Genomic DNA, 13,904 nt, shown 5'->3' with positions numbered 1-13,904 from the left:
GTATTTCCCGCCTCATCTTCGTGAGCTTCCGAGGCGCGTTCGTCAGTCCACCGATGAAAGTTTCAATGATTCGGTTATCGGTTTCACTCGTTAGTCGTTATTCATTTTTCATTTTCCTTCCCATATCCCCATTAAATAGTCTGCCGTAGAATTCGTCCAATTCGTCCAATTCGTTAAATTCGTTAAATTCGTGCAAGCAGTGGCAACTGGTGGCAACTGGCAACCAGTGCAAGTACACACCAAATATACCAAGTTGCATCAAGTACTTTTCATTGCTAATAAATATTTTTTTATTTATCGCGGCAAACTGTTATTATTAAATAATAATATATTTTATAAATTATAAATTTATCAAATTACTATAAATATAGCTTGTTGTTTTATATATTTACATATACATATCTATTGATATATTTATATTTATATAGTTTAATATATAAATAAATAATATTTATAAATAGATATATTTATAAATATATTAATCGTAAAATGGCAGCAGTAGGCGAAGTAAAATCTACGAAAATAATTCAGTCTTACGTGTCATCAAATAGTTATTACGGTTACGTACCACCGATAAATCAAACGACAATAAAACAAAATAATTATCAACAAATTGATAATCAGTATTCATATGATACTCAAAGTCAAGTTTATTTAAATAAAAGTGATAAATCAGCGCATCTTAATCAGCAACAACACCAACACCAACAACAACAAAACAATGGCAATGATACTACTTTAGCCATGGAAACAGATGATGTTGATAATTTAAATGGAGATAATTTACACTGCCAGAATAACCATTACGTTATTCCAGAGATGGTCAAGAGTCTCCACGGTCTTGACAACAACTTGATCAACACCAGAAGTTACTGCAGTAGAGATCCAGGTAGCCGCGGGGAGGGAGATAGCGTTGGTCTTATCTACCGGGTGACCCACAGCGACGCCGACGCTGAGACCGTTCATAATAATAATAACAACAACAACAACAACAATTATTATTATTATTATAATAATAATAATAGTAATGGTAATGATTGTTATTATAATAATAATCGTAATACGGTGACCAGATCAACGGACATTCAACGGAGGAACCGCAAACGCAATAATTATGAGCATGATGGAGCTGAAGCTGATGGATTTCAAAATCATGGAAAGAAGAAATTTCGTCCAGGTAGGAGAGAATTCACTACGAATTATCAACACATCGTGGACACACGTACTGAGTCCTCGTGGCTTCGTCAATCGCGATTTTAAATTTAAATCACGTGTCATGAGCATGTTATTTTTTTTTTTTTTTTTTTTTTTTTTTTTATCTATTGATAGCTTCTAGATTCATCTGGACCTTGATTTATTATCACTTATTTACTTAGAATCAATCATTACTTTAATTTTCTTGCCGTACTAATTTTATGAAAATATTAAAAGTTAATTCCCCCGTGCTAATTTCAAAATATTAATTCATATTGATTATTGCAGAGGGAGTATTTCCGCGGGAGATGGAATTGTACTTTTTTTTTTTTATTCAAATTTAAAAGTTTACTATTATTATTATTATTGTTGTTGTTGTATTAGTACCTGATAAAACGAACAGTGAATAATAGTCAAGTTAAATCGAGTTGAATTGTGTAATTGAAAGTTTATATAATAAAATATATAAAGGGAAAGTATGAGAGTATAAATAGTAGGATAGAGAGAAATGGGATGATAAGAAACCGGGTTTCCTTTCAGAGACGGTGGTAACAAACGCGTTTGCCGTGAAACAAGGATTTGTACCAGAGATAGTGGACCATCCGCGATGCACAATGAGCCGGCAACATGTTTAGTTTCCAGCAGCGTTCGTTGTTTCCCGATACAGTCCCAGGTCAGCCAAGTTAATCAGGTTAACCACCACTGCAATGACAGTTATAATCCCAGTTGGGTACAACCACCATGTAATTCCAGTGAGCCTTATCCCATACAATGTGAGACACGTGTTACACGTGATAGCACACAAGTTAACAAAGAAAACTTGGTTACAAGAGTTGATAATCTAGTTGATTATGAGATGATGTTGATGGAGACGCATGGCTGCTCGGCTTATCATCTTCATCGCCATCAGCTATTAGATATTGATACTTTTGATACAGAGTTTTAATTATCTCTCATCTCTTCATTATAAATATATATAAATCTATATTTATATATGACTTATTTATATACTTAAAAATTATTAATTGTTAAGCCCATTAAGCGATGGATTAAATCTAAAGTTTGTGTGAAATGTATACTTTTCTAATAAAATAAAAAAAAATTAAAAATTTAATATCAAATCACATGAATTTTATTTTGTGAAATTTATTTTATCATCTTAATTAACATTTACGGTCCAAACTCCTTCAAGTTTTACTAAATTTTGCTGTTTATTTTATTGCGTAATAAATATTATTAATTAGATAGGTAAAATTTTAATTCAACGAGCTTTGACTGTATTTTAAAAATTATAATAATATTAAAAAAATAAAATATTATTTTTAAACTACATATGAAGATTAAAGAAAAAAAAAAACTTTTTTCTTTTTTTTAGTCGGCTAGGCGATTTGTAGAAAATGTGTAATTTTAAAGATTAAACTTTTTAAGTTTTAATTATACAAATTAATATTATTAAGTATAGAATTTATTATACTCAGTGATAAAATCTGGTTTAAATTCAGTAATTTATAACGGTAAACAATTGAATTATCATCATTCATATTAAATTAGCTATTTCGCGATCGGCTTCCAGTGTCACAATATTGAGATTTGCCAAGTGCATGTCTCCGGTCTCGGGTATTTCAACACTTTCATCTTCTGGTGAATTCTAATAATTCAAAATAATTATTTTTAATTACAGTCATCAATGATAATAATAATAATAATGAATTATTTAATTACTTGTTGATTATTCGAAGCTTCGGGACGCGACTGATCAGCTTCAGCCAAGTCTTCGTTGTATCCAGGAGCAAGAATTGATGGAGGAAATGTATTAATTTCATTTAATTGTGCAGCTGCCTGCTGATGAAATAAATTATTTATAAAATGTTTATTATAAATAACTTGAATAATTATATTAACATATTTAATAATAATAATAATAATAATAATAATAATAATAATAATAATAATCTTACTTCAAAATCAAAATGATCAACTAAAAGACCCGGCATATTTTGCGCGTGCGGTACTTGTCCAGCAGCATGAGTCGGCATTAAAAATTCATTTAACAAAGATGACTGATGATCATTATTACTGTTTAATAATGGCCGTGCTTGAGCACCAGCATTAGCACCAGCACCAACATCTGAATCTTCGTCACTCGACTGACAACTTTCACTTGCTGTCTGATCTGTTGTTTCATTCTAAATATAAACGACAACGTTGGTTTACATATCGAATTTTAGGTATTTAATAAGAGTGTGAGAATTTTTTCGAAACATTTTTTTTTAACTTTTATAATTATTTAATTCGAATCCAAAAAATTCTTATTAGCTTTAAAATATTCAATTTTTATTTAATATAATAGTTTTGTTAAGTAACCAAAAATAACTTTTTCGTAGATTCGTGTCTTTATTCGATGTATTTTTGACAAAAATTTCAATTATTAGAAAAAACCAAAATAACATTTTTAAGTCGTTAAAAAGAAAATTTTTCAATTATTCGTAAATTTTTAAATAATTCGAATTATTCAATTTAAAATTAAAATCAAATAGCTATTCGATTCGATTCAATTCGATACGAATAATTAATATAAGTTCGAACTATTCGTACACCTCGAGTATTTAATTTTATATTTTTTTTGTAGTAAAGTTATTTAATTACCAATGGATTGTCGGTTGACTGAGTATCCTGGAGAGCTCTCAATGAACGTAAAAGTTTTGGTCTCAATCTGTCATCATTACTTATTGCTTTTATTTCACGTAAAATAATAACAAGATAATCTGGTCTTGTTCTATTTGATGCAACTAGTGATGAAAGAATATCACGTATTTCACTGCTAAAAAAATTATTTATTTAAATTAAATACTGAGTTATTTTATTTTATAAACAAATTAAATACCTGATATGACGTAATAAATAATTGTCATCATTACTATCGGGCATTGAACGAAAAGAGGAATTTGTATCTTCCCAAAAATTATCAACTGGCTGTGTAGTGACGTCATTGTAAGAATTATAATTTCTTGCTGGTGTTTCACGATCTTGAGTTTGTAGATTTGATGAGAGTTGGAGATTTAATGAGTACTGAGCCTCGGTACTCGACAAAGAATGTAATGATATATTATCAACTCCGTGCTCACGATTTCTTTTGTCCCTTCTTTACATTATTATTATTATTATTATTATTATTATTTTTAATTAAAAAGAAAATTAGTTACTATCAATCAAAGCATGCAGTTAAATATTTATAAATTAATTATTTAAAATTGTTAAAAACAAACGAATAACTCACACATGACTCGCGTGTACTGCTGCAACTGTATTAGTTGACGTATTCGAGTTACCTGAAGTACCAGCCAGTGAATCAGTTACTGACTTTGAGTTTCCTGACAAAAGATTTTGTCTCGAGTAACTGAAAATAGCAAAAACAATTCCAACACACATCACACACTTATTAATTTATGATAATTATTATTATTAATATATAGAGCATTACACGCCAAATCAACCACTTTGAAACCCGAGAAAAAATTTCAGTCAAATCAAAGGGGATCGGGTTTCAAAGTGGTCGATTTGGGGTGGAATGCCCCACATATATTAAAATTATTTTACAAACACGCATGCTAAAGACAAAAGAAAAACTAAAAATTCCAGGTGCAGTTAATTTATTTTCGTCAAATTATTTACATACCTATTTTTATTACCTACCAAAGTCCGCAATAAATTTGTCGATTAAAAAAAAAAAAAAAAAAAAAAAAACATAGGTGAAATAAATTAATCCCGAGTGAATGCAAAGTATCAGGCCGTTAATTTTTATTGTTCAATGTTTTAATAATTACATTGATCGCCGTAATAATTTAATAGATTGATAAATAAATAAAATGAGGACAATTTTTATCGCAAAGAGTATCGATTAAATGATATTTTATAATTTTTATTTAAATTCTATTAATAATAATAATAATAACCATAATCATAAATTCTGAATGAAATATAGTAATAAAATAAATTCACTTAAACAACTGATTGGTTGAATAAATAAAAATAAACTACGTAAACACTCGAGTCCTCTAGGTGATTGGCAATTTTTTTTTATTTTTTATTTTTGAATTTTACCTTCTGAAGTTATCCCAGTAGTTGTTGGCACGATTACCTGGGGGCACTTGATTGTTGAGCTGCTGGTGGTTGTGATGCTGATGCTGATGCTGATGATGATAAGAATTGGCGGATGTGACTATTGAGTTGTGTGATGGAGCTGATGAGGGTGTCGGCAGAGAGACTAGATTTGGTAGCGATGAGCTAGGTGGTAGAGCTGCATCGAGAACGTTGCCCAGATGATGGGTCGAGCGGCTTAGATTTGAATAGTTCTCACGTGTTTCATTGGAAACCCGCGGTGGCTGAGATTGGTTTTGGTTCAATTGCAAGTGCTGTTGTATCTGAGTTATTGAACTTGTCATTAATTGTAATTCACGCTGCTGCGCCCACAAAAGTTGACAGCATTGTTGCATCGTCGTGTTCATCATTTGTAACTGTTGAGCTTGCGAGCTCATCAGTAACTGCCGATAATACTCCACAGAACCGGTACCTACTGAGGAATTTATGCAGTCATATGAAAATATTTATTGTTTATTAAAAAATTCTACTGGTTCAACTTTTATTAAATCAACTACGTGTGACTTTTTTTTAAATTTATTTTCCGTTTTCATTACCGTGTTGTTGTGGATTTATGGGAGGCGCTGGTACATTCCACCAGTTATTTCCAAAACTATCTACTGCTGTTACTGGTGGCCCGATATCTAGTAAATTATCTGGAGCTAGTATATCACCACCATTTTGTTGATTTACTTGACCTAAAATAATATGTAAATAAATAATTATTCCCCGAATTAATTAATTATTAAAACAATTTTAATTTAAATTAACGACGATAAAATACAAACCAATGGCATTAGAATTAGGCCAAATATTTGCTGGAGTACTTGTATGACTATACTGAGAATTAGAACCGCGTCTGCTGCTCCAATCAGCTGGAGTAACATCGCGATTAATGTTTGACGTGAGAGTTTGCTCTTTTCGCACGAGTTCTTCCAACTGACGTTTCTTACTCTGAGAAATTTCTCCATTCATATTGTTATGGTTAGTATTACTGTTATTATTATTATTATTATTATTGTTGTTACTGGAATTTTTATCAGCTGGATAAACCCCAGCTACTGATGCCGATGGAGTTGAACTGTGTGAGAGGAGTGATGGCCCATTTTGGGTCGGCGTCAAAGTTGAATTTTTTAAAAGCTGTAATTCAGCGCGCGCTGCTTGTAAAAGTACTTGTTGCTCTTTCATTTCACGTGTTACAGCCTAGAATTTTTTTTTTTAATTTTTTTATTAATACAATTAATTATAAATAAATAAATATATTATTTAAAAAAAAAAATACCTGAATTTGTTCGACAGTTAAACGTTCTTTTGAATTACTATATTTAGCATAAGTATCATCTGCTTCACTATTATGATCAAATGAATTACAAGAAGACAATGCTGCATCAGCTTCATCCTCAACAGTCTCGCCGTTTTCATTACAACACCCGGTGTTTAAACTTGAATCAACTTCAGGTTCATTAATTGCATTATAACCGTCTCTAGCACGTGTTGCTTCTGCCATAAGATTTTTTAAATGAGCTAATTGCTGTTTAAGAGTTTCTAATTCAACAGCTTTATCTTGCTTAGGTTTTCTTGAACCTCCAGAGCTCTAAAATAATATTTATAAAATAAATATTTAAAAAAAAAAAAAAAAAAAAAAAAAGTAAATACTTACACTACTTGCACGATCAGACATTTCAACATTTTGCAATTCAGCAACAAGTAAATCCATTTGCTTTTTTTTATTCTGCAGTGCCGCTAATTTACCTCTCAGCGCTAAAGTCTCTGACTCCAGTACTTGAGCGTCATTTGCCAGCTGACGTTGAGAATTTACGGCATCATACGCTGGAGTAGAAGACCCAGTCGTCGCTTGATTATTCTCTTGCAGCAGTAACGCCTGCTGTGTTTGACGGGCTTCCTGCAGCCGTTCTCTTACTTGTTGCTGCATACCCACGAGATTTGCTTGATGCTCTTGTAGTTCAGCCAATTTTCGCTGGGACGCCTCCATTTTTTTACGCAACTGCGACTCCAGTGATTCTTCTCCATCAGCACCATCGCCATTCTGTTTTAATAAAATAATATTTAAAAAAAAAACATTGAAATTAAAATTAAAATCAACCATTTAATTAATTAATAAGTAATATTTAATCATGCAATTAAACACACCCTGCGATTATTGTTTGTAACAAGAATACGTTCTTGACAGCTCAATATATCCAAAAGCTCGCTAAATCTTTTAATTTGATTGGAACACTGGAGTGGCTGAGCTTTAAACTAAAATTTCATGCTATTAGTATTAACAAATCTTAAATAAATAAATTAGTGAATTAATTCAACGTAAGAAATTAAAGAGTTAGTATAAAAAAATAATTATAAATTAAATGAAGAATTATTAATAAGTGAAAGTAACCTCTTCAATAGGACGATATTCTTCCAAAAGCTTACTAAGTTTTCTCTCACTATCCCGTAGATCTTCAACCATAATAGCTAATTTATCGTGCTGAGTGTGTGCTCGCTATGAATAATTTAAGGAACAGTGGACGTAATAAATTAAGTTAAATATTAATTAGTATAAAAAATTGATGAATATATTTGGCACTATACGATCGAACTTACTGGATCAGACGACAGACTCAGTGATTCCATCATCGTAGAGGTCATTCTAATGTAATCACGGATTTGATTCAAACGACTCTCCACTTGATTACGATCTGGCTGTTTATTTTAAGTAATAAATTAATAAATAATTAAATAAATTTATTGGCAAATTAATAAATTACCATTTTATCAACATTCATAGGTTTTGCTGGTTGTTGATGAGGAGGTGATTGAGCACGTAAATCTACTGATTGAGCCATTTCTTGCCACTGAATACAATCTTCACCGGTATAGTTATATTGTCTAGTTCCACTGAGTGAAACTTAAAATATATTTAAATATATTTATCAATTTAAATATAAATATTATTTTTTATTTATTTTTATTTATTTATAGATACCAATATCTGCAAAATCTTGGTAGGAAAGTGAAGCTACTGATGATGTAGATCGTGTATTACTATTTTTTGTACTCCTACCAGTATCCCTGTCGTTGGCAACTGGTTGAAAATCCAACTGTTTAAAGAAAAAAAATATATATAAATATATATACATCTGTATTATTAGAAATGAAATTTGAATACTGAGTTTAAAATGTCTTACGTATGGTTATATATGGAATTACAATTAAGTATTTTAAATTAAAGGCTAAAGATAAAGTCGAGTAACAGCGACAGCGACAGCAACAGAAGCTTTGCTATACCACCAGCACAAAACTTTAACACTACAAATAATCTACTTACAAGTCTCAAGATAGAATTACTCCCTACTATTTAAACATTTATATTTTTAGATTATTTAACATCTTGAAACCTGAATTTATACTGATGCTAAAGTTATTCAAGCATTTGACGAGTATCTCATACCAGTATTTTAAATTGTTTAAATAATAATAATAATAATAATAATAATAATAATAATAATAATAACAAATAAAATTTATGTACATATGAATTTATATTTAAAATTACTTTGAAAATTTAATTTTAGATTTAGTTTTGTTGTGTAAAAGTGTAAGAATTAATAATTTTAATAAATAATTAATAATATATTTACCAAATTATTTGAATGCTGAGTTTGATAAATAGTACGAACAGATGGTTGATTTGAATTTATAATTTCTCTATTTCTATCATTTCTTCTGTTACTTTTTGGTAACGTTCCTGTATTTCTTGGACCATCATTAACACCAGGAGTCATTATTACTTTCAATTATTTTTTTAAATTTATAAAGAGTCGCAATAAACAATACCCCAAAAAAACTTTTTTTTTTTTTTTAATAAATTGGTTAAAATTTTATTTTTAAATAAACTACAAAAAAAAAAGAAAAAGTTAAATAAATAAATGAATGTGATTGAATAAAATGGCAATTATAACTGTAATGATTTAATGGACTAAATTAATTATATGTGTCATTTTAGTAGCAAATTATTTGGCAATAGCTACACATTTAATAATTGTCTACTATTAGTGTCTATAAATAAAAAAAGTCTTTTGACGCATTTCGTTTTATTATATCGTATATCAGTTTCAGATTGTAAATGTTTTGCAAGAATTTTATTTAGTAAATACTCAAGACTTTGACAGCTTGATATGAAAATCACAGTACTGAATTTTCTGACCGTACCAGGCCGTATCCATAGACTTCCGTATCCAATGAAAAATGGAGATAGAGATGGAGATAAAGGCTTTGATATATATATATATAAATAAATAAATAAATAAATAAATAAGTTAACTAGATTTAACTTTATTAACTTTATTTAACTTAAATGGTTGCAGATAACCTAGAAATTTAAGTTGTTATTATTATTATTAAAAAAATATTATTGCCATGGTAAAATCAAACCAATTGTGTCGCTGCATTCGCTGATATCTTAATTAATTTTAAACAAAATTCATTATTGTCCATAATCTTATTTTATTTGTCTAATAAATAAATTTTTATAATTTAAATATTGAAATAAAAATAAATTTTTAAAATAGACTTAAGTTCCACTACTAAGTTAGCGCGGAATTTTAATATTTTTTAATAATTTATCTACCAAAAAATTGCTCAATAAATGCTCTTACAGAATCCACAATAGGCTCCATCAATTATAAAATTAATATTTAATTAATTATTTGAAATTTAATAATAGTGATAAATATTAAAAATAAAATTTATTTATTGAATTATTCACATAAGTTAGTTTTGTATTTTTAATTGTTGATAAATAATTATATATTAATTTTATGATTGGAGCAATTGTGGATTCTAAATTCTGAAAGAGCATTTAAAGAAAGCTATTTTTTTATATATAAATAGTTTAAAAATATTAAATTTCCGCGCTAATTTAATAGTGGTATCATATATTAGGCACATTAATAAGTGTACCAGAAAAATCCTCTATCTTATGACAACTGAACCACAACTAGGCCTACCACAAGTAACTGTACCACAAAACAACTATACCAGTTTTAAACACTACCCGCAAAAATCATCTTTATCATATATATGATAAAGAAGTTTATTTTTTCGTAGTGTTTCTATGCGGTATTGTTTTTATTGGGTAGGTTTAAAAAATGGTAGAGACGTTTTTAGTAGTATATTTTATTGGTAGTAATTTATTATGGTATAGGTGTAATATGGTTGAGTTATTAATGGTAGGCATATTAATGGTAGAGATGCTAATGGTAAGCATTTTTATGGGTGACCTGTATTGTGGTAGAAATGCTTATGGTAGAGATTGTTATGGTCGAGTTCGTTTCTGGGAGGGTTGTAATCTGGTAGAGTTGTAACGTGAGAGAGTTCTTAAGTGGTAGAATTGTTGATTGGTTGAGATTTTTGCGGGTAGTGTTTAAAACTGGTATAGTTGTTGTGTGGTACAGTTACTTGTGGTAGGCCTAGTTGTGGTTCAGTTGTCATAAGATAGAGGATTTTTCTGGTACACTTATTAATGTGCCATATATTATGGAGATTATAAAGTATGTACAGTTGTAATTGAATATATGTAGATGTCACTGAGTGTAGATGTCGTATATACATATGTATGTGCGCTTGATTAAAAGAATTAAGAGCATTAAAAGTAAATTTTGTCAGAGTTGAGTAGTTTTAGCGGCTTTAGCTGATAATTTTAGCCTCATTATCAATAAACAAAAATCGCCTAAATCTTCATCTGGACAACACATGTTATAATATATATTTATATATAAAAAAAAATAAATAAATAATGATTAATTGATTAATTTTATTAATTCATTGAAGGAAATAAAAAAAATCATTTATAATTAAAATAATGACCGAATCATTTCGTGAACCAGCATTATTTGTTGGAGATATTGATGAGAAGATTGATTTCTCAAAGCCTCCAACCTCTGGTGAAGAATACATAAAGCGTGTTGTGTAATTATTTTATTTATATTTATTTTTAATTATTATTATTTTAATTATAAAATAAATTTCAGAGTTGAAGCAAAGCAGTGTGATGATATTGTCGTAGCAAATATTGATACTAAAAAATTAAAGAAACCTACTGTTGATGTTAAACATGTAAGTATTATTTATTATTCATTTTTGGTAATGAAAATTTATAGTAATTAAGTTTACGTATAAGTAATAATTACTAATTCGAAGGAAATAATAAATGGATGGTGTTGAAAAAGTTGGCAGGGTGTGTTGAAGCTCCAGAAACGTTATGTCCAACATTGGAGTGGCAAAATTGTCAGGTTGCTGATTTTTCGGAGCTGAGACTTAATGTAGCTGGACTTAAAATTCTAAGGGAGAATTGCAGGAATAAAAAAAAATCAGTATTAGTGCTTGTAAGTTTTTTTTTTTTATCATCTGTATTGATACTTGTAGTTTTTATGACCTATCATTTTTATCAGTCAGTATAATCGAGTCTATTTCAGACCAATGTGATTCACCAGGTTAGAAATCATCAATTTAATTTAGTTTTAAATTGTCACGGACAGAACTTGCTCTTTGTCTCAAGTCGCTTTGTTTAAATCTCGCTACACAATATAAAATTAATGAATAGTATAATATTTAAATTTAATTTACAGCCTGATGCTGATGATCAAACAGACTGGATAAATTTTTGTCTTGGATCTGCTGACCAAGACCCTCATGTTCCAACACTAGATATAATTTTTTTAATGAACCAACCTTTAGTTGAACAAGTACTAGAATATCTTATAGAAGAAGTAGATACTAAAGGTCTTAGCTCTGAATTAGGACGGTGGATCTATGCTTTGTTGAGTGTCCTAGAAATTCCATTGAATCCTGATATCTGTTCATCTTTAAGGACATTAGCACGGGCTTGTTCACGTGCTCGAGCTAATTTAGTAAGCCGCTCAATTAACTATATCAATAATTATAAAACTATATTAACTTGATAATTTATTTATTTATTTTTTTTTTTTTTTTTTTTTTTGTAGGCTTCTAGTGATCACAGTAAAGTATCAACTATGAATCTTTTTATCTGTCTAGTAGCAAGATATTTCAGACAATTAGATTTAGCTGATCCTTAATAATAAAATACTGTAAATTGAATGTAAAATAATTTTTTATTTTTCATACATATTTTTTAATAAATTAAAGTTTTTAAATAAATAAAAATTAAATTTTGATAAAACTTATTTTTTATTTATACAAATAATAACTTACAGAGTTATTTAAATAAAAAATAATAATCATTATCAATTATAAATCAGTGTATTTGTTGATGAATTATTACAATTAAAAAAAATTTATTTGCTGATAACTAAAATTTATCATTGCCCGAAAGCATTAATTAATGATTACGGTATGCCATGATTATTAATTAATATATAGTAATAATAAATTTTTAAGTATGGAATAAATATTACATCATACTATATTTTCTTGATCTTGGAGTAAAGCAGTAGCTAATCTCTCCAAATCATCAAAACTAAGATTATTAACTTTGGTCCTCAAATCTTTGACCAGTTCATTTATAATTGACTCAGTTTCTGTTTGACTGTAATATTTTTTCAATACTTTCGATACCGATTCCCGCAATAATGCAGTCCCGTATTTTTGTACCGATTGTAATTTTTCATCACTTGATTCCTGGGTTGTCTTTCTGACGACCAGATTTAATTTGCTACCATCTTTTATACCAGGATAGAAACTTAAAGGGTTTTCATCTGCAACAACCATCGATATATTTATTTTTTAATCTTGATAATAAAATATTACTAAATTGCAAATAAATAACTTAAATAAATAAAAATAACCTGCAAGTGCTTTGCCAGTTAGTAAAAGTTTTTGTTGAGGCACGTCCACACCCAAAAGTTCGCTGACTTTGTTTTTCAGTTCCAAAACTGTCTCCGAAGGTGATATCTAGTAAAATACAAATCATTCATTTTTATTAATCAATTGATAATATCTCTTGTAAATGTAAAAAAAAAAAAAAAAAAAAAAAAAAAAAAAAAATACGTGATTGAGTGATTGTAATTGATTGCTTGAGTAAATAAATTATCCACATACCTCAACTACACACTCTCGTCCTTGCAGAATTTTAACTGATATTTTCATCTTGCTTTTTTTTTTAAATTTAAAATTAAAAAAAAAATCAAATTCACCCTCGCAATAATAAAATGAAATGTTTAAAAAAAAGCAAGAAAATAAATAAATAAATAAATAAAACAAAACAAAAAAAAATAATGATTTAAATTAAGTAAATTGTGCCGAATAAATCACCAATGACAGAATTACAGAAAGCATTTCAAAAATACAGGTTATAATTTCCTTGAGAAATTTGTTTCCTCACACTTGGATACTCTTCTGGTTGCCTACGTTTACCCTCTCCGTTATATTTTGAAGTAAGCCTTTTTTTTTTTTTTTTTTTACTTTATTTATTTAGTTTTTTTTTTTTTATTTTTTTTTTTTGTAAATTATATCAACACTTAGTAGTAGTACGATATAAGATATATCAGTGAATTGTAAGAGCCAAGACCAGCCAAGACTCAGGATTGCTCAGGATA

The 13,904-nt window shown here is 28.8% G+C and overlaps 4 protein-coding genes across 13 annotated transcripts; 2 read left to right on the top strand and 2 right to left on the bottom strand.

The window, feature by feature from the left end:
• The first annotated feature begins 65 nt into the window (after positions 1-65).
• Positions 66-2,290, top strand: LOC103577953 (putative uncharacterized protein DDB_G0277255). Its single transcript, XM_008558867.2, has 2 exons — positions 66-1,177; positions 1,737-2,290. The coding sequence occupies exons 1-2, from the start codon at positions 490-492 to the stop codon at positions 2,138-2,140; spliced, it is 1,092 nt and encodes a 363-aa protein (XP_008557089.1). The 5' UTR covers positions 66-489; the 3' UTR covers positions 2,141-2,290.
• Positions 2,291-2,641: 351 nt separating this feature from the next.
• LOC103577952 (rho GTPase-activating protein gacZ) lies at positions 2,642-9,750 on the bottom strand. Of its 8 annotated transcripts, none has more exons than XM_008558862.3 (18): positions 9,541-9,749; positions 8,970-9,224; positions 8,315-8,429; positions 8,097-8,236; positions 7,933-8,031; positions 7,727-7,831; positions 7,483-7,590; positions 6,992-7,378; positions 6,614-6,925; positions 6,120-6,534; positions 5,889-6,029; positions 5,296-5,767; positions 4,472-4,591; positions 4,079-4,336; positions 3,841-4,012; positions 3,153-3,380; positions 2,917-3,036; positions 2,642-2,842 (listed from the first exon to the last, which is right to left on the bottom strand). In XM_008558862.3, exons 2-18 carry the CDS (start codon positions 9,111-9,113, stop codon positions 2,732-2,734), a joined length of 3,447 nt encoding a protein of 1,148 aa, XP_008557084.1. In that variant the 5' UTR covers positions 9,114-9,224; positions 9,541-9,749; the 3' UTR covers positions 2,642-2,731. The 8 variants fall into 8 exon arrangements, with proteins under 8 accessions (XP_008557084.1, XP_008557083.1, XP_008557081.1 ...); XM_008558861.2 differs by having other exon boundaries at positions 3,841-4,015; positions 5,296-5,764; XM_008558859.3 differs by having other exon boundaries at positions 3,841-4,015; positions 9,541-9,748.
• Positions 9,751-10,363: 613 nt separating this feature from the next.
• LOC103577951 (gem-associated protein 2) lies at positions 10,364-12,521 on the top strand. 3 transcript variants are annotated; one of them, XM_014440652.2, is made up of 6 exons: positions 10,364-10,880; positions 11,161-11,298; positions 11,361-11,445; positions 11,559-11,714; positions 11,958-12,239; positions 12,333-12,521. In XM_014440652.2, the coding sequence occupies exons 2-6, from the start codon at positions 11,192-11,194 to the stop codon at positions 12,423-12,425; spliced, it is 723 nt and encodes a 240-aa protein (XP_014296138.1). In that variant the 5' UTR covers positions 10,364-10,880; positions 11,161-11,191; the 3' UTR covers positions 12,426-12,521. The 3 variants fall into 3 exon arrangements, with proteins under 3 accessions (XP_014296138.1, XP_014296137.1, XP_053596328.1); XM_053740353.1 differs by having other exon boundaries at positions 10,377-10,465; XM_014440651.2 differs by having other exon boundaries at positions 10,364-11,298.
• Positions 12,521-13,902, bottom strand: LOC103577950 (ubiquitin-like protein 4A). Its single transcript, XM_008558854.2, has 3 exons — positions 13,408-13,902; positions 13,155-13,260; positions 12,521-13,064 (listed from the first exon to the last, which is right to left on the bottom strand). The coding sequence occupies exons 1-3, from the start codon at positions 13,453-13,455 to the stop codon at positions 12,766-12,768; spliced, it is 453 nt and encodes a 150-aa protein (XP_008557076.1). The 5' UTR covers positions 13,456-13,902; the 3' UTR covers positions 12,521-12,765.
• Positions 13,903-13,904: the final 2 nt, after the last annotated feature.

This window comes from Microplitis demolitor, chromosome 1, assembly GCF_026212275.2.
Source record: "Microplitis demolitor isolate Queensland-Clemson2020A chromosome 1, iyMicDemo2.1a, whole genome shotgun sequence".
Classification (NCBI taxonomy): Eukaryota; Metazoa; Arthropoda; class Insecta; order Hymenoptera; family Braconidae; genus Microplitis; species Microplitis demolitor.
The sequence above is the reverse complement of the archived record's forward strand: the minus strand, read 5'-3'. Positions and strand labels throughout refer to the sequence as shown.